Source organism: Pinus tabuliformis, chromosome 2_2 (assembly GCF_031772625.1).
Source record: "Pinus tabuliformis cultivar Carrire ecotype Pingquan chromosome 2_2, CPIR1, whole genome shotgun sequence".
NCBI classification, from domain to species: domain Eukaryota; kingdom Viridiplantae; phylum Streptophyta; class Pinopsida; order Pinales; family Pinaceae; genus Pinus; species Pinus tabuliformis.
In genome coordinates this window covers 680,258,471-680,283,140 of record NC_142300.1, presented here as the reverse complement: position 1 = coordinate 680,283,140, position 24,670 = coordinate 680,258,471, and the positions used below count along the sequence as shown (strand labels likewise).

Sequence of the window (24,670 nt, the reverse complement as noted above, 5' to 3'; positions counted from 1 at the left end):
CGGGTGCTCTGTTAAGACACTCCTTGATGTAAAGTCATATTGGACATGATGAAAATGTAGTCCTCCCAAACATACAAAAAAAATTAAAGTTTTTTTTGCAAAGTAAATATTTTCTATTCCTTCAAATTAGAGATGCATATACATGACTTCAAAAGTTTGTTCTAATCTACCACATAGAAATTCAATTGTTTCATTAATCCAACAGACAAAATTCTTATCAAAATCATAAAAACCGAAAATACCATGATTTTCCATTTGGCCTCTAAGGTGTGCTTTTTTTTTATCAACAAACTATAGAACTTAAACATAGAAATACAAAGTAAACAATCTAAAAGTGGAATGAACTCCTGCTTATCAACGAAGCTTATTAGAAATGGTGACTTCTACTAGAATTTTTTTCTTCTTGTTGTCGTAACCATGATCAAGAAAGATGCCTAATTTCTTCTCTAGGCGTTCAAGCCTTTAATCCATCGATATCATTTTCCTTTGCATTTCGTTTAGGTTCAAGAGAACGTCATTTGAATCTCATCCAAAAAAGATTTCAAATATCAATAGATATCTACAATATAGATGTATTGATTGTAAAAGCCCCTACTATGCCATGCATCCAAAACCTATTTTGCCATCTTTATCAAAACCTTTATATGATTCAAAATATATTTTTCATCAACTTTACGCAATTTCTTCTTGAACTTGTTTGGGGGCGAACTCATAGTGGCTAGATTCCAAGCTTTCAACCCACATTTATCCCTGGAAATAATATTTCTACTCCCGGTCAAATCCTTGCTCTTTAATGAGGCATGTTAGGTTACAAATAAGAGAGTGGGTAATGGCATTTACGAATTTCCCTCACAAGCTACAATCAACTAATGATTGCTTCCCACGTAGGGAGATAGGTCTATATGGGGTTGGGTCTATGTGGACTAATGAGCCTTTGAGAGCTTAGTTAGCATAAAAATTCTAACCACCAAGAAAACCTAGCAAGCCCAAACTAGAGCAACACGTTGATTGAACAAAGTAGAGATTTTTACCGAGCAAACTTATCCTAAACCTAGAAGGAAACTATGTTGTTTTATTTTTAATTTTAAAATTAACTGTGTTCTTTTATTTTTAATTTTAAAATTATTGCCATATTAACATCGATATATTAAAAAGTTTAATAATAACTAACAAAATTAATTTCGTATTATTAATATCTCTTTAAAAATAATTTAAATTTAAATATAATTAATAATTTTACACACTATAATTATTTTTTATCACTTTTTACATATATATTTATATATATATATATATATATATAATTTTATTTTGTTTGCGGAAAAGCTATTTTTTTTAATATTTCATTCCGCCATTATTGATTTAACTTGAATCGATACCTACTATATTAAAAATATTTTTAATAGGTTTAAAGATTAAATTAAAAATATATTTTTTGATATATTTAACTATTAAATTAAAATTTATTTGTTTTAATGTGTTTAAAATTAAAGTCATATGTACAAAATAATCTAAGGTGTTTATGTCTTCTCTCCCTCGTAAGATCATTTAGCAAAAGGTTATTATGTCATTATGAAGAATGAATACTCTTTCTTTTTTTTTACATGTTATTGATGGTTGGTTAAGAGATTGGGTAACTTGAAATTGTTTCTCTATTTTTTTTTGGGTTAGATTTTAATTAAAATGAGAAATATTTAAAAATTAATTAATTAGTTGAGTAATTATGTTTATTGATGTGTTTATTTTTTGAATAGAATTATTAAAATTTTAATTTAATTATTAAATAAATGGTAGTTATTTCGTTTCCATTAAATATTCTAAAATATTTTTAATAAGGTACACAAATTAAAGATTGAAATTTATCTCCAAAGTAGTTATGTTTTTTTCCTTTTCTAATTAAATTGATTAATTAAAAAAAATAAATCATTTGAAAAAGTGAGATATGAAGTGAGTTATTGTTTTTTGGGCACGTGGTATTGATAAACTATGATATTGTAACAAAGACTATTTATAGATTAAGAATATCTATTGTAAAATGAGACTAAATCTCCATGATTAAGAATCTCATTTCATGTTTTTCTAAATGTATATACGTTTAATTATATATAAATTCTTTTCATAACCAACAATAATAACTAGCCTAGATACATCTTAACCCCGAATCTATCAAGCATTGAGAGCGATCAAATATCTCGAGGTGCAAACCTCATTTTTTAGTGAAAATTTTGATGAAAGGTTTGCACCTCAAGAGCTTTGACCCCTCTCAGCGCTTGATAGATTCGGGGTTAAGATGGATCTAGGATGATTTCACTAGTGTGCAGTCCTACAAATTTTGTTGAACATCTAATTATTTTGATAATTTTAAATATGCTAAATATGTTTGAGATTAATTTGGTCAAATTAATTTTAAATTTGCTTAGTTATCTCAGTTTGTTGAGATGAGAGAGATTATTAGCAACTTGAATGATGAAAACTGATGAAATAAAATTTTTGAATGCAAAGTGACAATGTAACAATGTTGAATGAAAAAAATGCAAATAACAATAACAAACAATATTCATTGTGATCAATCTCAAACTATTTTTTTTTGTTCATATTATCACACCTATTAGTTTTGCCATCTTTTAATATCGATCATATGAAAAGAGAAGTTGAAATCATAGACCATTCAAATATTTAACTTGAGCTACTGTAGTAAACATGATACCCTGTCTCTCTTGTTCTCCAATATTAATATTAGCTTTCTCCAAAGTCAATTATTGTGACTTATGGAGTGTTAAACCCCAAATAATTTTCAATGTAGTTGTTTTCTATTACCTCGTTTAAATGCAAAGTGATTAACAATGTTGAATAATGGAAAATGGAAATAATAAGAAAGAAGTCAATTAAAATTAGTTTATAGTTTTAGGAAGCAAGCATTTTAGGTAAGTGAACATTTTATATCGGATGAAAATTCAAGTATTGTATATATGGTTGAATTACGTAACATAAAAGTCAATGCATGTCATCAATATTTTTTATGTCACTGAAATCAATGCACACTATTAATATAATTACTTTGAAATTGATGTAGATCATAGATGAAATCATAAATCAACATCTACACTGAAATCAATGCATTTAGTGCAAACAATCAAATAGGATTGGAAACCAACATCTATATTGAAATCAATGCATCTAATGCAAGTAATCAAATAAGACTAGGAATCAATATTTACAATGAAACCAATGCATGTAGTGTAAACAATCAAATATATAACTTGAGATACTATAGTAAACATCATACCTTGTCTCTCTTAAAGAAATAATATAATTAGCATAGTCTATTTTTTTTCAAGGTGGTTCACCGAAACTGAGTGGCCGCTACATCCACGGGGAAAGCCAGGTAGATCAACCCAAATGGATCTACCCATCGGGGGAAAAATACCATACCACGTGGGTTCATATTGGGGGATATATATTGAGGAGAAAATGACAATATATTCAATATAAGCAGGGGTTTTATAAATTGGAATACCATACCACGTGGGTTCATATTGGGGGATATATATTGAGGAGAAAATGACAATATATTCAATATAAGCAGGGGTTTTATAAATTGGAAAGGTGTATTCGGTTATATTCTCAGGGGAGTAAATAATGTGATTTTTATAGGTATTTTCCAATATGTCGTCAAATTAGGGGTATTGTTTAGTATGTTATCCCATGTATCTACTCGCTGGCCAAACTAGCAAGGCCTAACCCGAAGGGCGTTGAGGAGATTTGACTCCATAACCTCGCGATAGGCGAGGCACTTAGGAGCAAGAACTCGACCAACTGAGCTATCCCTTGGGGCTAACATAATCTAATTTTATATTTAATTAAAAATAATGATTGAAAAAAAAAAATATAATACAAAAGAACGAAATTGTTATAATTAAGTTTCATGGGGTTTGGAAAACTATTCAAAGATAAAAAATATAATTATCTCCTATTTCATGTGGTTTGAACAACTATTCGAAAAAAAAAATATAATTATCCCCTATCCATTTATGGAATCTCTCTGCAAACTTCCCGAATTCAACGATATACAAGTTGTCTTTAATCATATTCGTATAAGCACAGATAGAAGGGACCAGAGAGAGGAATTCATGTCCGAGAAATCTTGCGAGGAAAAGTTTTTGTGTTCTTGTTGGTTACCCCCACAAAACGAACAACCAAACAAATAGTTGTCTTTATATAAGATATCGAGAATGATAAGTGAAATAACAACGTAGTATGGGTGCAAGACAATAGTAGTTTACAAGGTCGCAGACTTAGGGTGCACTATTAGAATCAATTTTGCAGGTGTTAAATAATATTGTCTTAAATTGATATGGTTTTGTCTTAATTTTTCATGGCACTATCAGAGTCAATTTTGCAGGTGTTAAATAATATTGTCTTAAATTGATATGGTTGTGTCTTAATTGTTCATTGTCTTAAACGAGCTTGGTCTTAATTGTCATCATCTTAAATATAAAATTTTGTCTTAAAATATTTTTCTATCAAATTGTTTTAGTTTAAATATAATGTTTTGTCTCAAAATGTTTTTGTCTTAAATATAAAGTTTTGTCTCAAAACATTTGTGTGTTAAATATAAAGTTTTGTCTTAAAATATTTTTGTTTCAAATTGTTTTTTAAAAGTATCTTTTTGTAGTAGTGTGTCATTAACATTAATTTTTTCAAATATTTTGGAATTAAATATTTTTGGTTTATTAAATTATGATAGGAAAAATGATTTTTCCAGTGTATTTTTCAATCTAATTTGTTTAGAATCTGATAGAAATTCATTGAATTCACAAGTTTTGCAGATAATTTTTTCACAATAAAAAAACACTAAATTTTTTTGATGGTGCTTAATCTGTATATGCAGTTAAAAAGACCAGTGTAAACAATACAAATCAAGATTTAGCCATAAATTATTTCACCGAAATCCAACCAAAAATTTACTGAAAACTTAAAAAAACACACTTACAAACTATTAATTAATTAAACGTTGAAATGTTAATTTAATTTTTAATAACTATTAATTAATTAAACGTTGAAATGTTAATTTAATTTTTAATTAAAAATTAATGTATAAAATTGATGAGCGTTATTCAACTATTTGACTTAGGAATGGAGATATTGAGTTGCCACATTAATTCAGTTTTTAATTAAAAATTAATGTATAAAATTGATGAGCTTTATTCAACCATTTGAGTTAGGTATGTAGATTTTCAGTGGCCACATCCGTGAATTTGCTAAGAAGAACTTGAAAGTCCAAGTATTTGAGTTAGGTATGTAGATTTTCAGTGGCCACATCCGTGAATTTGGTAAGAAGAACTTGAAAGTCCAAGTACGTCGAGGAGGACAAGGACACTGTTAAACAAACTTCGTCAGGTTTCTCTCACCATGATGTCCACACTAACACTTTTCCAAGGATGATTTGTTTTCTTCTTTGAAGCATAGCTACCAAATTCGTCCGTATCGGACAAAAAAATACGGAAATTTGGGAATTCGATTCGTACATCGAATAATTCGATGAAAATTCGATTGGATTCGTGTAGATTCGTTTAGAGTTAGTTTGCCTAGCTTTATGGTTTTTAGGTTTTTAGTTTATTTCAAGGATTTATTAATTTGGGTGTTTTGAGAATTTAAAATAGTACAAAATAGATAGTTGCGGGATCGGAGACAGGAAATGGAAAGTTTGCAAGATTGAGAAAAGAGTTGTAAATTTCAGTATGGTTTCAAAGAGTTTAAAACGCTGAAAAAACGAAATAAGGAAAGAAATGTTTTGAGTAAAATCTTGAAAATATAGCTGTGGGCAGGTAGGAAATGGAAAGGTTATCCGATTGAGAAAATTTCGAGTTTTAAATTTCAGTGTTGTGTTAAAGATGTTAAAAAACCGAGATTATAAAAGAAAGAAATAATTTGAAAAAATTTTGAACAGTAATTTTTATAAAAAATAATTGATATTTTAAATATTATGAAAAAAATAATAATTGATATTTTAAATATTATGAAAAAAATTTAGGAGCAAAATCTTGAAGAGATAGCAGCCCGATTGCACGTAGGAAATGGAAATTTTAAATTTTAGTGTTATCTTAAAGAGTTTAAAACGCTGAGATAATAGAAAAAGAAATAATTTGAGAAAATCTTGAAGAGTAAGTGAAGAGTAAATTTTATAATAATTAATTGTTTTTTAGATATTATAAGAATAAGTTTTCATTATTTCATTTTTAAATAAGTATTAATTATAAAAAAATTTAGATGAAATTTGAAATTAAAGAATTATAGCGTTGAGTTTTAAATATTATTTTTTTAAATAAATGTTCATTATAAAAAGATTTTAGATCGGATTTGAAAGTAGGAGCGAATTTTGAATTTTAAAACACAGATAAATTTTGGATTGAAGATAAGTGTGGTTGTAGTTTTGGTAGGTAAAGACTAATTTTAAAATTGTTTATATTGATTAAAATTATTTAAATATCAAAATGAATGGGAAGAATATAACAAGACATTATTGTTATAAAAAAAAGAATATGTATATTTAAATGGTTAAGATATATACTCATAAATTTTTTCGAATTGAAATTTTTCCATCAAAATTTTTATCGTATGGTATCGAATTCGAATCCGAATTCGAATTCGAACATAGTAACTATGCTTTGAAGTTCAACGTCAAACCACCGGCGTGCCGTGTTGGCAGGGTTCTATTCAACTTACACCAGCCCTGGCAAACACATCCCCATTACATTTTTTTCCCTGGCACCACCTTCACCTTTATTTCCGAGAGTCAATAAGGCCCTTTACTTTCTATGTGATTGCTCTACAGTTACCAGCCTACACGGCATCTTCTCATATTTGCCAGCCGACGATTTGCATCTTCTCATTTTTCTTCGGAGCATAATTTTGTTCAAGATTTTTAAGAGCAGTTTTGGAAACTATATCTTTCACTAAAAAAACTTGTGAAACTAAACTTCCCCACTTTAGACACATTCTTAAAACTCTCCACAACGTTATTATTAGTCTACCATTCCCGGATTACACGGCATCTCCTCATTTTTCCACACACGACCTTCTAGGAGAGATGCACTGTGGCTGTATTCTATATATAGCACGAAGAACTGAACGCATGCAGAACTCACCAGCTTCAAAGATATTCAAGTTGGTCAAGGAGAAATCATGGATAAATTTGTTACCATGTTGTTATGGTTTGTATTTGTATCGAAAACCGCAACAGCAGCTGTTAGTTACTCAAGGAAAGAACACTTGCATCTGTATGGCAATATGAGTGGGTTAACCTCTCTTTACCGGGATGATTCTCATCATTTTGTTATGAATGGGCGCAATACGATGGAGGAAGCTCACCAATCTGCGTCATCCATGGAGGAGCGTGATAAAAGAGACCTCGAGGCTCTTTTGTTATTCAGAAAGGCCATTACATCAGACCCATTTGGATCGCTGTCCAACTGGACGGTTGATAACTCGGAGAACGTGTGTCTGTGGAATGGAATTTGGTGCAGAAGACGCACTAAAAGAATTGTTGCCATAATGCTGTCCGGGTTACGATTAAAAGGTACGCTATCGCCATCTCTTGGCGATCTCTCCTTATTGCGCATTTTGGATCTTTCTTTTAATAGCTTGACAGGCAGAATTCCATCCCAGTTTGGGCATCTTAAAGCACTGAGAAAACTCGACCTCAGCACTAATATTCTCTCAGCTTCTATTCCAAAAGAACTGTTTAATTGCACACGTCTTATATCGATCAGTCTTAAAGAAAATGGTTTGACAGGGATCATACCAACAGAAATTGGTCATCTAGCAAAGCTGGAATATATAGACCTGTCCAGGAATCACCTGAATGGAAGTATTCCAACTTCATTGAGCAACTGCACGACTCTGCAAGAATTATCGATTGGAAGGAATATTCTCAGCGGTCCAATTCCTTCGATTCTGGGCTCAATTAGGAGTCTATCTCATCTTGGCTTTGAGTTCAACCCACTTGGTGGTCACATCCCTTCAACCCTAGGGAATTGTAGTGAACTATCGTACATCGATTTTTCTGGCAACAGCTTAAGTGGAAGAATTCCAGGTGAATTGGGATTGCTGCAAAAGTTGGAGTGGATGTTTCTGGACATCAACGAATTGGAGAATTCCATTCCTCCATCTCTGGGAAATTGCTCTTCTATTCAGCTTTTATCTTTGGGGAACAATAGGTTGTCAGGCAACATACCACCTCAATTGGGAAATTTAAGACAGCTTGTTACACTTTGGATTTATGCGGGTGAGATTTCTGGTTCCATCCCTCCAGAAATAGGAAACTGCAGCAACCTTCAATGGTTGGATTTATCAAATAACACAATTCAGGGCTCCTTGCCCATGAGTATATTTCATCTTTCTCTCTCTTTTTTATTTATGGGTTCAAATGAACTTACAGGGAGCATTCCTGAAGCAATTGGCAATTTAAGTCAATTGACGAACCTGCAGCTCAGTAAAAATAGGCTCACTGGTGATATCCCTGAAGCAATTTTCAGTTTAAATCAGTTGAGCAGCATAGATCTCGGTGAAAATAAGCTTACAGGTAACATCCCCAAAACCATTATAAGATTCAGCAAGGTTGAAGAGCTTTCCCTTAATAACAACGAGCTCACAGGTACAATTCCTCAAAGTATTAGCAGTTTGCTTTCACTTCGGGTCATAGATTTATCAGAAAATAACCTGGAGGGAGTGATTCCTAAGGGTATTGGCAATTGCATTGCTTTGCAGAGGTTGAAGGTATCTCAAAATGCACTTAGTGGAGATATTGACAAGATACAGTTTCCATCTTCTTTGTATATTTTTAGTGCTCATTCTAATAATCTATCTGGTTCTCTATCAGCGTCTTTTGCAAGTTGTACCAAACTTCAATTGTTAGATTTAAGAGAGAATGAATTAACAGGAGAGCTACCAGAGTACATGGCATTTTTTCAAGACTTGAGAGTTCTCAGTATGAGTTACAATAGTCTGCATGGCAGCATCCCTCAATGGATTACAAATCTTTCCAAATTACAGGTTTTGGATTTATCTAACAATAGACTTAGCGGAAGGATACCACATAATCTTGAGAAACTAAAAGGTTTTAAAGTTAATGCATCTTCGCAACTTAGTGTTGATACACTTTATGAAGATCTCAAGATTGACATCAAAGGAAATGATTATACTCTAACATATGTGTTGTCAACAAATACAATACTTGATTTGTCAAGTAATAATCTCACAGGGGAAATACCAGTGAGTATGGGAAATTTAAGTAGCTTGAGGTTGTTGAATTTATCTTGGAATGAATTGGAAGGGCACATACCTCTCTCTCTTAGTGAAGTATCTACTTTAGAACAACTAGACCTGTCCAAAAATCATTTGAGTGGACATATTCCTCAAGAGCTTTCTAAGTTATTTGAGTTGGCAGTATTAAATGTTTCATATAACAGTCTATGTGGAAAAATCCCAATAGGAACACAATTCACAACATTTGATGAAACTTCATTTGAGAAGAATAAGTGCTTATGTGGGTATCCTTTGCCTACATGCAAGCAACCGAAAGTGAGAGCCACTGGCAAGGAGAATCATGTTAAAATGAAATGGTTGAACAGTGTGAACAAGCATGTATCATTAATTGCAGTGGGAATGGGATTAGGGATTGGAGTTGGAGGAGTAGTAAGTCTAATCATCCTATGGAAAAATAGTAGGCTTTGTGTAATGCCTCTTACCAGAAGACCCTTTTATGGAGTGTATCGTTTTCCAACTTAGAAAATACATGTACAAATATTAATCTTTCTGTATATTATTCAAAATAATGATGGTCCATAAAGATCTCCAAATTGTTAATTGCTCAATGTTATATAAAGTTTCCAAATTATGAACTCTATTACAATATAGCAAAATTATGATTTAAAAATGGTACAGTGCATTATTTTATTTTCCATACATAATGTTGACTCAATAGTGACTCATTAATATTATAATACTCAATAGTGACTCATTAATATTATATTTTATATTATAAAGATATTTATTAACATTTATATTTTCAAGATATTTATTTCTATTTATATTTTATATTTAGGGTCAAGACAACGTCATTTGATTTCATTTATGTCAACTAAATCTCATCCAAGAAAAAATTTCAAATATCAATAGATATCTACTATGTAGATAAATTTTCAAATATCAATAGATATCATAGATAAATTTCAAATATCAATAGATATCTACTATGTAGATGTATTGATTGTAATAGCCCCTACTATGCGATGCATCCAGAACCTATTTTGCCATCTTTATCAAAACCTTGGCTTTCACGTTACACTCATCTACGTCTTTTAGCGTTTCCCAGTCGCCCACGGCATCTCTCGGGCCGCCTCCACGACCACCGCCCAAGACGAACCCGAGTCAATACATCTCTTCAGGTCTCTATCTCCCGCTCCATACGCACATTTCTCATCTCCCGCTCCATATGTACATTTCTGTCTTTACTGCTGTGGAGTCACTACGTCTCTTCTAGGCTCTATCTCCCGCTCCATACGCACATTTCTTATCTCCCGCTACATATGTACATTTCTGTTTTTACTGCTGTCGAGTCAATACGTCTCTTCCAGTCTCTATCTCCTGCTCCATACGCACATTTCTCATCTCCTGCTCCATATGTACATTTCTGTCTTTACTGCTGTCGAGTCAATAAGTCTCTTCAATTCTCTATCTCCCGCTCCATACGCGCATTTCTCATCTCCCGCTCCAAATGTACATTTGTGTGTTTACTGCTATCGAGTCAATAAGTCTTTTCAAGTCTCTATCTCTCCCGCTCCATACGCACATTTCTCATCTCCCGCTCCATATGTACATTTCTGTCTTTACTGCTGTCGAGTCAATACGTCTCTTCAAGTGTCTATCTCCCGCTCCATACGCACATTTCTCATCTCCCGCTCCATATGTACATTTCTGTCTTTACTGCTATCGAGTCAATACGTCTCTTCAAGTCTATCTCTCCCGCTCTATACCCACATTTCTCATCTCCCGCTCCATATGTACATTTCTGTCTTTACTGCCGTCTAGTCAATAAGTCTCTTCAAGTGTCTATCTCCCGCTCCATGCGCACATTTCTCATCTCCCCCTCTGTATGTACATTTCTGTCTTTACTGCTGTCTTTCGTTGTAGCAGTTCTCCCTTTCCTTTTTAAATACGTGCACAGCGAAGATTTACGTGAACATCAAATTCCACGCCTCCACGACCGCCCCTGAGACGACGGCGAGTCAATATGGCCGCCTCTCTATCTCCTGCTCCAAACGCCCATTTCTATCTTTACTGCCGTCTTCGCTGTAACAATATATTCACTCAATGAAATATAATGGAATTTAATTGGTTTTCTAATTCGTACTAACCTTCGATTTATAAAATTAACCAATAAATTCAGGCCATCAACTAAATATTTAATAAAGTTGTTACATTACATTCAAAACCTCGTGGAATTTGCCCGGATAGTAAAAAACAAAATGGTTTGAATCGCCTGGATAGTCAAAAAGGCCCATAAGGTTGGGCAATTTTTCTCTCTCTTACGTGCCATCGCTCTTTTCCTCTACCTACATAACAAAGTTTCTTCCCTACAAAAGTCATTCATTGAATTCGCCCATTTATCTTTTCTATGGTGCCTTTCATTTTTTCAACTAACCCACGGTATCTCTGGAGGCCTCTCCCAGATCACCGCCCAAGCTTTCTATCTCTGCTTCATAATATGAGGCTCCTCTCTTTATATATACGTATATAGCTCGCAACACAGCTCACTGGTGGACGTAGTTTTGAGTTTCGAATAGAGGAAAATGGATCACAAGGGCGTTGTTCCGCTCATGCTCGGGTGCTTCGTCATCATCGTGGCCACTGTGATTCCATTTGCAGCAGCCATTAATTACTCACTCTCGAACCTACATTCCCCTACTTATGGGGGAGCTCACGTCTCTGGCTATCACGCTACTGGTGAATCTGTTTTGAATGGGCGTACCATGTTAGAGAATAGCACGAATCATCCATGGATCCTCACGAGAGAAAGGACGTGGAAGCTCTTCTATCCTTCAAAAGCCTTATCAAATCAGATCCATCTGGACGGCTGTTTAACTGGACGGCTGACATCTCAAAGGGGGTATGTTCTTGGTATGGTATTACGTGTAGGCCACACACCAGAACAGTCGTGGCCATAATCACCCACTTTCAAAGAGCACAACCTATCAATCTATATCAATTGATAAAATGGAAGGCACTGAACATATTAGACTCTCAGAGCTAATACCTACCAACACTCTCTTTGATTTCTCTAACAAGTATCTTGTAGGGGAAATACCTCAAGTATCTTGTAGGGGAAATACCTCAAGTATAGGAAGTATGAATATTTTGCGATGGTTGAATTTATGTGGAAACCAATTAGAAGGAGAAATATCCAAAACTCTTAGTAACATATATACTTTAGAGGTGTTGGACTTGGCAAAAAATAAATTAACAGGGCCAATTCCCCAAGAACTCTCTAAGTTACATTGGTTGCGCAAATTAGATGTTTTATCTAATTACCTTTGTGGGCCAATTCCAATAGGGACACAATTTTCAACATTTGATGCAGCTTCATTTCAAAGGAATAAATGCTTGTGCGGGTATCCTTTAAATCGATGTCACAATCAAAAGGCAGAACCTATTGGACAAGATAATGGTACTAGTGACAATAGCCATGTTAAAATGAAATGGCTAAGCCATGTAAATGAAAAGATCTCATTGCTAGCATTGGGGATGGGAATAGGGATTGGATTTGGGGTTGTAGTTGTTATATTCATAGTGTGGGAGAGGGCTAGGACTTGGATACTAGTTCTCCCCCCTAAAAAACCTCGAGCCTTTTATGGATTGTATAGGCTTCCTGCATAAGAGGACATTGTATTTTATTACACAAAAGTATAAATAAATGAATCTTCTACTTTGTGTTTTGTGATATTTGTACCATAAGATTCAAAACTAAAGATAGTTTAATAGAGAGACACTATCCATATTAAAATTAGATATTAAAAATATAATAAAATTTGTGATTATCTATTTTTCAATTGATCTTTTTAAAAAAAATATAGTTGATTGTCATTTTATATTTTGTAAAAGATTGAATACATATTTTTTATGATTTCAATATATTCTTTGTGAGAATTAAACTTAGATGGAGAAGAAAATAATTATTTTTATCAATTACTTGAAATAAATACCATTAACATATATTTTAAATCATCTCATTTTAAATATTTAAAAGCAAATAATTTTATTTAAATAATTAAAAAATAAAATTAATTATCAACCATAATACCACATTCATTATTAATTTTTAATATATATTTAAAAAAAATTATATTATGTATTTTTTTTATATAATTATTAAATCAACTTTGATCTATATTTAATAGTTATTGAACTTTACATAGTTTTATCGTTAAGAATTTTAAAAATAATATTTTTTATTTAAATAAATTAAAAACAAAATTAATAAATTTCAGAAAAGTTAACTCTTTTAAGTAATTTTATTTTTAAGAATTTTAAAAATAATAATTTTTATTTAAATAAATTAATAAATTTCACAAAAATTAACTCTTTTAAAATTTATATTCTCATTTTATATTCAATTACATTAATATTTGTTTATAGGATATAAAATAAATGAGGAAGATTGCAAGTTCAAAATTCATGGATTAGCAAACCAAAAAAATTACATTAACATATTCTAAGTTTTACATTTAATCTATTAAAATTAAATTTAATTCTACTAATAAATATGTTCATTTTTTATTTTTTATTTGAATATTGATTTGGTATCAATTCTTTAAAAACTTTATTTTTAATTTATTTATTTTACTGATAAATAGGTTCATTTCTTATTTTAAAATTGATTTGGTACAAAGTCTTTAAAAACTTTATTTTTAATTTCTTTATTTTTTAATTAGTTTGTAGAACATATTAGCTCACTCCTTTTAAAACGGACATTAATTGTACATTCTTTGTTACATAGAATTTATATTTGACTCAGAAAGTCCCATAATCAAATATTATTTTTCATAAATGAAAACATCAAATTATCTACGGAGATGGCATTTTCCTAAATATAAAGATAAGTTACGTATGCAGATGGTTTGACGTTAATTGTCAAATAAACAAATAGTAATATTGATGATGCGCGAGAATGCTCTTGCATCGATTAGTTTTATATTTTATATAATACCATAGTTTCAGTATTGATGAAGTGCACACATGCTCTACCATCGACTAATTTTATATTCATATACATAATATCATAGTTTGAACTTCGTCGAATTTGTAAAGCTTAGATTAAATCTATGATGATTTTTCTGTCTGAAAAAAGCTTAGATTAAAAATTGTAATTTTTTATTTTAGATGTTTTATTGTTAATTTTTTAAAGTGAAAATGTTCAGTTTTAAAGATGTAAATATTATTTTTTTTTAAATGTGATTTTTTATTTTAAACATATAAATTTTAAATAATTTCAAACTTTAAAAGTTACATTTTTAAGTTCCAAAACTATTATTTTCAATTCCTAAAATATGAATTGAAATGCATGTCAATTTTAACTATTATTTTCAATTCCTAAAATATGAATTGAAATGCATGTCAATTTTGATTCTCAGTATTAGAATTTCAATTCTAGAAATATTAATTTCTAATATCTAATCTATGTATTTAAATTTCAAAATTTTGAATATATATATAATTAATGGACAATTATTAACATGTTATTTTTATATGTGCGTGGATCAATGTTAAATATATTAATATTGAAGAGGTGTAATAAAATAAGTGACAAATTTGTATTTTATAGTTGTACTTCTCAATAAATACTTAAGATAGTATGGTGCAAATGAAGATTCATTCATTAGTGTTACCCCTACCCTTAACATTATGCTCCATTTATTCTTGTTGTTCCTTAATTGTTGCAGGTCCCTTCGTAGTTTTTTTTTTTTTTCATCCATTCATGCCTTGGTGAGCATGCCCATATGATTATATTAACATCAATTAAAATATTTTATTTTGAACCATCAACCCGTTTTTCTTTTCTATTTAAGCAATTTTCATACAATTTTGTGTTAACTTTGATGTTCTAGTTTACTTCCACCATTGAACCTCTATTTTATTGGACTCAGTAGTAGAATATATATTTCAGTAAATACTTCCTTTTGCCCTACCCAACAATGTTTGGGTAAACAATGTATTACAAATAAGATGAGCACCTTCAATAATCGCTCAAAAAACAAGATCAAAATCACAATGCCAATATTTCTATGTGGTTAAAAACATCTGAGAGGAAAACAATCCACGACCTTAGCTAATGTGACAACTTTAGGCAATTTTATTAATGCAAAAGAAATTGTTTTACATAAGAGAGTTCCCACAATCGGTCATTATCGATGACCTTCCATGCCCTTTAAATAGAGATCATGGATGTTAAGCCACATACCAATAGCCATTAGTATCAAGGAGAATATGAGTAGTATTATTGCTTTGTACCTAAAAAATATTGTGATTGTTAGATTACAATGCAACTAATGCATACTAAATAACACACTTTTACCTAATAAACACTTCAGGCCAAGTTGAATTTAACTAACTCTAAGTGTGTAAATATCCTAATATCCCTCTTAAGAAAAATTTCGGATAGGATTAAAGGATTTACAAAGCTCAAGAAATAAGAGAAAGAAGGAGGCATTAGATCATATCCCCCTTAATGAAAAATTCCTAAACTCCTAACATAGATCAAACTTTAGAAAAATGAGCTTCTGTAAGAGAATTTGTGAAACGCCTGCAATTTGATCATCTGCAGACAAAAAGTTCACTTCAAAAAATCAATCATAAATGAGTTTTCTTATGAAATGTTTGTGTTGTGTTGATGCTAAATTGGATCTCACAAGCTTGATGGCACTCTGATTATGGCATGAGAGGATGGTCAGATATTGTTGTTGGAATCCAAACTCTGAAAGGATCTGTCTAAGCCACAAGACGTCTTAAGTTGCATTAGCCACTACATGGTAATTTTCTTCTACTAAAGAAAGAGAAATAACCTACTTATTTTTACAAGCCCAAGGGATATGTCCAAAACCAAGAGTGAAAACATAACTTGTTATAAACTTCTAGTCATTAGGGTTGCAAACCCAATTTGATTTAGTGAAACCAACCAAAAAAGGATACCCCCATAAATTGTATTGTACCCGAAATTGAACTATAATATGAATATATCAAAGCATATTTTTTTCTACTTTCCAATGATTTTCATGTGGTTCTTGCATATATCGAGCAACAATACCATTAGGGAAGGAAATACCATGATGTGTATGAGTCAAATATAATATGTTTCCAACTAAATGATAGTACAAAGTGGTATCAACTTCAAGTGTAGTGTAGGTAGAAGCAAGTATGAATCCAAATTGAAAGGGAGAAGGGGATAGTTTACAATATTCCATGTGGAAATACTAAATATGGTCACATGCATACTTCAATTGGAAAATATAAATTTCATCCTTAGTTTACGATACTTGGAGGCTAAAGAAATAATGTAAATATTCTAATTCTATCATTTCAAACTTCTTCTTACGTCTTGACTGCACATGGGTTAAAATTTTAGGGTCACTACTAGTGAGGATAAGGTCATCAACATAAAGAACAAAGATTATTAAATGGATTCCTAATTTTTTGGTGTAGAGAGTAGGGTCAGAATGACATCTAGAGAAGTTGGTTTCAAGAAGAAAGCTATTCATTCTTTTATACCAAGCTCAAGGAGCTTATTCAAGGACATGGAGAGATTTCTTAAGGTAGAAACAAAGGTTGGAGCCACCTTGAACATAGATAGGAGGTTGTTCCACGTAGATTTCTTCTTGTAGATTCCCATGCAGGAAGACAAATTTAACATCCATTTGATGGACCTCCCATCCATGAAGCAATAAGGGCTAGAACAAGGTGAATGGAATTCATTTTGGCGATAGGGAAAAAGTTTTCATTGTAGTCCATTCCTTCAAATTGAGAAAATCATTTTTCAACACTTCCATCTAATGCATACTTATTTATGTATACCCATGTATATTTGAAAACTTTTCTTCCTTTTAGAAGAGGTATAAGTTCCCAAGTATCATTCACCATCAAGGAATGATATCCTTCATTCATTGTTGTTTCCCAATTTGGATTTCCTTAAGTTTCTACAAATGTTTTTAGATCATGATTCTTTGAAACTTGAGCCAAAAGAGAGTAGGCTTGTTGGAAAAGTGAACAAGTACAAATTTGATCTATAGGATCACTAGCAAGGTCACCTGTTGCTTCATGTGTCACCTGTTGCTTCATGGTGTTGGTGCAAGTTCAAGTTCAATGGACTCCTATAGAGGAATATGAGCAGGCAGAGGTGGATTTTCATCCTGAATTTTATCATTTGAAGAAGAAGCCAAAATAGGAAGAGAAGGTAGCACAAATGTCGAAGATGGCTTGCAGGTCAAAGGGGGCACAATCACTGGATTAGGCTTGTAAGTCAAGATATTTTCATCAAATTTAACATCTCTTATAATGATTATTTCAATGGAGTGAGGTTGAAGAAGTTTATATCATTTCACATCTTCAAATATTGTAAAGATTTCTCACATTTAGGTTGTAAAGGTTTCCCTCTCTTATTAGTAATGTGAGTCCGTGCTACATTTCCAAACATATAGAAGTGGTTGCATCTAGCTTAACTTTATTGCATGCTTATTTTGGTGTTGCATTACTTAAAGCCTTTGTGGGAGTGTGATTTAGTATGTAATTTTCACAGTTGATGGCCCAATAAGGAAGACTTAATCTCTTATATTGAATCATACAATTAGTCAAATTTTCTTTTAATGCATGATTATTTATTTTTTTAACACCTTTTTGTTATGGTGTATATGGAATAATATGTTTCATTTGAATTCCCTTCGTAGTGTAGTATGTTGTGAATTCATTATTGACATATTCACCACCATTATATATTCTTAGTCGTTTGTAGTTTATGTCCAAATTGTTAAACAAGGGACTTGTATGCCAAGAATAAGTAAAAAAAATTCTCTTAAGTTTTAATAAAAAAAACTTAAGTGCATCTCGAGAGGTAAATCCAAGCGCATTTTGGATGTAATGGAACAATCTATTTAAGCTAAATTAGTACAAAAATAGCAACCCTCAAAATTTGCAGGAAATGGGCTTTAAGACCTCTAATGCCAACATGATAAGTTCTTCAAATTGGCTCTGATACCATGTTAAGGTAAACAAAATAAAAATCACAATTCCATTATTTTTATGTGATTAAACCTCTTTGAGAGGAAAGTAGTCCATGGCCCCAACTAGTGCAACCACTGAAGTAATTTTGTTAATGCAAAAGAAAATATTTTACATAAGAGAGTTCTTAAAATCAATCATCAATAATAACCCTCCATGCCCTTTAAATAGATATCATGTACCAATTGGGTGTTAAACCATGAATCAATAATCATTAGCCTTTATGAGCCCTTTGATCACTCTATGCCTAAAGTTTATGGTGGTCGTAACATTACAATGCAACTAATGCATACTAAAGAAACATACTAAGAAACACACTTTTACCTAATAGATGCATTATAGCAATTTGAATTTAACTTTCCACACAATTATCCATTTGCAACATCAATATGGGTTGAGATTTTCTAATTAACCTATGAAATTTTTTATTATCAACAATTATTTCATGTGCTTGCATATCTTATTTCCGATATAGAAGATTATTTTCATAAGACTCAAATTGTAATAGAATTTCATGCATTGGGTGCTATGTTGTTCTTGTTTTTTGAAACAAGTCTGCATATCGATCCACCATTAATTCATCAAGATCCTTTGTATTTCATAAATAAATAATAAATAATAAATTGAACCCAACTCCGAAAAGGAAACATCAAGTGGCCAAATCCCCATGTCTTATGTCCATGTGTAAGAAAACTAATGTCCATGTGTAAGCAAACTAGTCAATCAAATAGAAAAATTCACGGAATTGTTAATATATATTGCAATCTTGCCTAACTTTTCTATATAATACGTTTAATTATCCTTAAAAAACATGGAACCAAGCCACTAATTCAAACCGTTATTTATAATGATATTCTTACAATGGTATATAATGATTCTTTTCATTTCATAACATTTAAATCATGCATTTTAATAGACCTCTATTATGTCAAACTTCATTGTAAGTAGAGTTTTCCTATTTTTTCTCCTTGTTTGGAAATATGGGCATTCGATTCTAGGGAATTTAATAAAAAGTCTTATTTTTAATTTTCATTCATGATATATGCCGATTTTCTAGGTGTAATATAGATTAGTACAATAATTATGAAATTCCAATCATTACTTTTGATGTAGATTTTATTTTAAATTATTCCAATATATCATTCCACAATTATATTGAATAAATTCAACCATAAAGAATAGTAGAATAGTAGAGATCACAATACACAAAAGAAGACAAGATTTACCCTAGGAAAACACACGAAGGGAAAAACCCAACAACCTTTTTCAATAGAGAAATTCTTCATGTTCAATGAGAGACACAATTAGACCTATGGTCAAACCTATTTTTCTCCTGCAATTCAAGTCACCCAATCTGATCCAGCTATTCATTTTTCTTATCTGACCTCGAATTTTGTCCCTCTTGCAATTTCTAGTTTCCCCAGAAATTTTGGCCCTACAACAGTTGCCTAGTTACCTAGAAGTTTTGGCCCCTTACGACAAAATTCCCAAAAAAATGTGAACCACAAATAAATAATCCAGCCTACACATTCAAGTTGCAAGAGAGACAAAAGAGAGAGAGAGAGAGAGAGAGAGAGAGAGAGAGAGATTTCATCCTTTGTTTCCCCCCTATTTTTTCCTTCTTGTCCTTCTCTAGCTTCCCAGAATTGTCTTGTGTGAGTGAGATCAAATGCCGAAGTGGAGGAGGTCAAGATTCCTTTATATAGTAGTTTTTATGGGCCAAATGGGTGTGTCTCTTTTCCAGGGCTAACTTGAATTGGTGGGTAGATGACTTGTCATTTCTGGAGCCAAAAATTACATTTCAAAAATTCAAATTTTCATCTTGAAAAATTCAGATGGACTTTCACTCAAAATAAATTTTCTTTTGACTCTAGAATTTATAAATATGCTTTACAATGATAAATAAAATTACATAAAGTGACAAAATATACATTATGAATATTGACCATAGTTACAAATTCAAAACTCCCTCTTAACTATGGAGGTATTCATAACCACTATCATGGGCGTTCTCAAATTGACAAGTTTCTCTAAAGAAAATGGTTATCCATCATTATCTAACATCAACATATACTAGTGGCCATATCGAGGGAAATACCAAACCCATGGTAATGTCATCAACATATTAGGACCCATTGTTGTAGAGTGATCGATCCTCGAACCCCATGCCCTCTCACTAGGCCAAAAATGCTGAGACCCTCAACTAGGAAGCACACACTCACCCTTCCTAGTGAGAAATCTGAGCCAAGACCTCACTCCACCCTTCTTGTTGTGTGATATTTTAATTTTGGAAATTGCAGTAAAATTCCACCTTGGATAGCTCAAATGACTGAGATAATTATTGCATTAGATTCTTCTTTTCGAGAGGACCAAAATCTACCTAAAGATCACCCAATTTGGTTAATCGGAAGTTAAGTTATGAATTATTTTATTCATACATGAATTATGAAATGGGTCAGCCCTAACCACATGAGTAACTGCTTGGTTTAGTCCTGACCCCAAGTGAACCCTTAGGAAAGCCTATAAATAGAAGAGACCTCAATATCATTTGGACACATCTTCTCTTCTCTCATGTCTTGGTTCGCACAGGTTCAACGAAAGGAGTTCGATCAAGGGTCCGAAAACACAGGCGAAAGGTTCGCTTTGGGTCAGGGTCTTCTAGATCTCAGTCATTGGAATAGAACATGGAATTATGATCCCTAATCGCTGGCACACAAGCCTATGAGAGTGACTATAGACTCTTTGTCACTGGCACAGAGGCTTATGGGAGCTCCTATGGATTCAGAGGTAGATCAGAAAGTTTTGGTCCTCAGTTGCTCCCACAAGCTAGTCCTAGGAGCGACCAGGACATTAGGGTCACTCGAACAACAATAGTAATGGATTGATTCTGTGTTTTAGCAGTATTATGACATAGTCGCTCACATACAATTTTCGAGAGAGTGACCCGGGAGTTTCGGTTTCACACAGATAGTTTGGATGAGAGTGACCCGACTTCAGATCTAGAGTTTGATATCTTGGCTTCAGTTGACTTCAGTGATCTAGTAGATCTGGGTTACTCTTTGCTCTTATACAGATATGTAGATCTGATTTGTTAGTTTCTGCTGCAAACATATGTATTGGGCTCATTGACAGTGACAACAATGCTCAATAGTGTTCAACACAGTGACAACAGTATACAATAGTTGACATCAATTTTTTATAGTACATTACAACCATCAGTATGAGGGTCCTGACTCCTAACATGATTAGATCTATTTCATAGATATTATTATTAATTTTTTTGCATAGATAAAGTTATGGATCATTGTACTCTTTTTTTTTGCATCATTTGATGACGATCTAAGAAGAAGAATATTTGCAAGGGTTTTCCCCATAGTGCATTTTTCCCTGCTCTCAAACCAATCCTGGTGTCTCTATGTGTGTGCATGCTTTCTTCTACCATTCCTTTTATATTCTTTTGCATTGATGATGATGGTGATGTTGTTTCTTTCTATGTAATTGCATATGCTAATGTATAATGGTGTATATCTGAATAATGTAATGATGATATGGGGTGAACTTAATGTATTAATGATGAAATGCAACTATCATAGCAAAGAACAATGTCGCCCTAAGAGAATTTAACATGGTATCAGAGTCAGTTTTAAGAAAAGACATGGAGATCACCCCAATGATGACACCATTAATGTAATCAAGAATAGGATGGTGGAGACCTAAAATAATTCTAGGGTTTGAAGAAAACTCTAGGCATCTTGATGATAAGGGTTTGATGGATTCTATGACGTCAGGGTTGGATAGAAAACCCTGGTTTATGGCAAAGACTTGAGATATGATGTATGAAACTCTAGCATGGTCCATGCTCAAGCACTTGACGAAGATTCAATGATGCCCTAGATGGGATAATCCATAGCATATCTAATTGGATACGTGAAGACAACATTGGTAGAAGGACCATGGACATTAATGGCTCTTAAAGATTGGTTCAAGAGAGAGAGGATCACCTCTCATTGAAGATAAGTATTTCTTGACTTATGATTCTTCTTACTTATTAGACTTATAGATCTGATGATTATGTTTATTGCTTGTACTTCCTATATATGTATTTGAGTATATGGATGTTTCTAACCTCCTGGATGAGATGTGATGAGTAGATCCTTCTTGAGGATCATTTTTGAGATGTAGATCTGGAGAGAGACAAAGAGGTACTTGATGAAAAGATGATAAAGTGATTCAAGTGGCCTATGTCTAATGAGTAGGTTCTCAGGTATTTGAATATCACAAGATATGCATGGTATGTTGTATTTCATCTATTGGCTTAGTAAGCCCTAAGGTATGATGAGAATGCCTCTTTCTTTAATGGCTCATACATGCATATGAAAGTGAATTGGATATATTTCTCCTATGATGAAATTATGCACTTGGTGTTGAACATTTTGACCTTCTTGAATTCTACGAGGCTATCTAATATTGATACATTGATACACTTGATGTTTAGCTAATATTTATGATCTATCCATTGGATATCTTGATCCTATAAAGAAGGTTAGCACCTTGGCTCTAGAAAATGATACTCTTGATACTTGTCATGATGGATTTCATAGAGAAGGATAGTTCATTGACTCCTATACATTAGTCTATTGACTAAGTCACAGGACACGTCCTCCAAGGTCCTGTGTCCCGCATTTTACGTGCCGGACATGAAAACGGCCCTAAAACGTGTCGAAAACGTTTTTCATCATGTCTTGTAAAATGTAAAACGTATTCGTCGGTTTTCGTCGTGTCCTGCATTTGGAAAACATGTATTCCGTTGATAGAAAATGTTTCCTGCATAAGCTGTAAGTTTTTTGAAAGAAACAAATAATTTTTGAGTGGGGCAGCTTAATGATCAAGTCTAGGCCCTAGTATTGATATGCTATTCATGGTAATGTTAAATTCTTAAAGTAAAATTGACATTCTCCTTAATCTTCATTTTCATCCTTTTACTTAAATTTTTAACATTACCACGAAATGACTCAGGATGTTTGAGAGTAGTTCCGGCCTCATTGGATTTCATATGGAGAAAGTACAATTTTAGATTTCATTCAAAATGCAGCAGACTTATCAGTTTTTCAGGATTTCAAGATTGGGAGATTGTAATGTTTCCAGGTGACACCACCTGCCCGGGCTACCCCTGCCACCAGTAGAGGACATGGTCTACCTCCTATAGCTCCTACTTCTAGTTCTTCAGCTTCTAGAGCATAGCAAACTCCACTACCAACTCGGCCAGCACCGGCATCTACATCTAGAGGGAAAGGGAAAGCTGTGGCATTTTCTCGCAAGAGGGGCAAAGGAAATCAATAGGATTAGACTTTAGTTATTTTCTTATGTGCTTGTAAGTTGTACATGAACAATGAACATTGAATATTCAAGAATCAAGACCAAGCATATCACATTTTAATTTCTAAATAGTAAATTTTGATTCTATTTATTTTTTTAAAGTGAACTATGAACTTTGAGAAGTAATTATATTTTAATTTGATTAATAAGCTGCAACCTGCAATTTAATATGGATAAAAAACTATATTTTGGTATACACACACACACACACACACACACACACACACATATATATATATATATATTAAATATATATAAAACGTGTCCCCCGTGTCCTGTTTCCAGGTCGCTGCGTTTCGTATTGAATACTCGTATTTACGTGTCCTCTATGTCTCGTGTCCTCGTGTCATGTGACTTAGTCTGCTGATAATGTTTGCGATAAGCATGATGAAAGCATATGGAAAGAGTGATTGACACTCTTGTTGAATGACCTAATTTGATCTCATTGGTCATGAAGAGCATGATAACCTTTATGTGAGAGGTATAAGTCTAATATTGATATTCCATATCTCTTACTGCCTATGGTCTTGTCTTGATGGCATATGGTTAAACTGGATATAGTAACTTGATGGAGTGACTTGATAGAAAATTCTATTGTGTCCATAATCTTTGAGAGATGATGTTGCATTTATCTACTACTTTGAATCTAACCTTTGATGAAAGATTGATGTCATGATGCTAATATACATATGTTTATGATCTAATAGATTTGATGTTGCATGACTCTACTAGAGATAGGTTTCTTACATAAATGAATATGAATGATGCAGATCCCCAGTTAGAGGGAGAATATCTTCTCAATATTCTTACCCTTATTACTATTTGTATTCTATGCTACTAAAGTATGATTTATGTGCATCTAATAGTATTGATATGCGACAGAGTCTTAGATGAAGCCTTTATAGAATTTAGGGTTTATGCTCCTGTCACATTCCTAGATCTAGGAGATTTCATCCCTAGATGCACACAT

At 32.5% G+C, this 24,670-nt stretch overlaps 1 protein-coding gene across 1 annotated transcript; it reads left to right on the top strand.

Moving 5' to 3' along the window:
* The first annotated feature begins 6,893 nt into the window (after positions 1-6,893).
* Positions 6,894-11,358, top strand: LOC149194491 (uncharacterized). Its single transcript, XM_089407679.1, has 4 exons — positions 6,894-7,579; positions 7,796-9,735; positions 10,376-10,448; positions 11,228-11,358. Exons 1-4 carry the CDS (start codon positions 7,186-7,188, stop codon positions 11,356-11,358), a joined length of 2,538 nt encoding a protein of 845 aa, XP_089263805.1. The 5' UTR covers positions 6,894-7,185.
* The last annotated feature ends 13,312 nt before the right edge of the window (positions 11,359-24,670 follow it).

Bases quoted from the DNA above. Each gene is read 5' to 3' on its own strand.
- LOC149194491 (XM_089407679.1), top strand. From the start codon at position 7,186: ATGGATAAATTTGTTACCATGTTGTTATGGTTTGTATTTGTATCGAAA. The intron at 7,580-7,795 runs GTACGCTATCGC...ATGGTTTGACAG, and splicing joins GTCCGGGTTACGATTAAAAG to GGATCATACCAACAGAAATT. The intron at 10,449-11,227 runs GTCTCTATCTCC...ATACGTGCACAG, and splicing joins GAGTCAATACATCTCTTCAG to CGAAGATTTACGTGAACATC.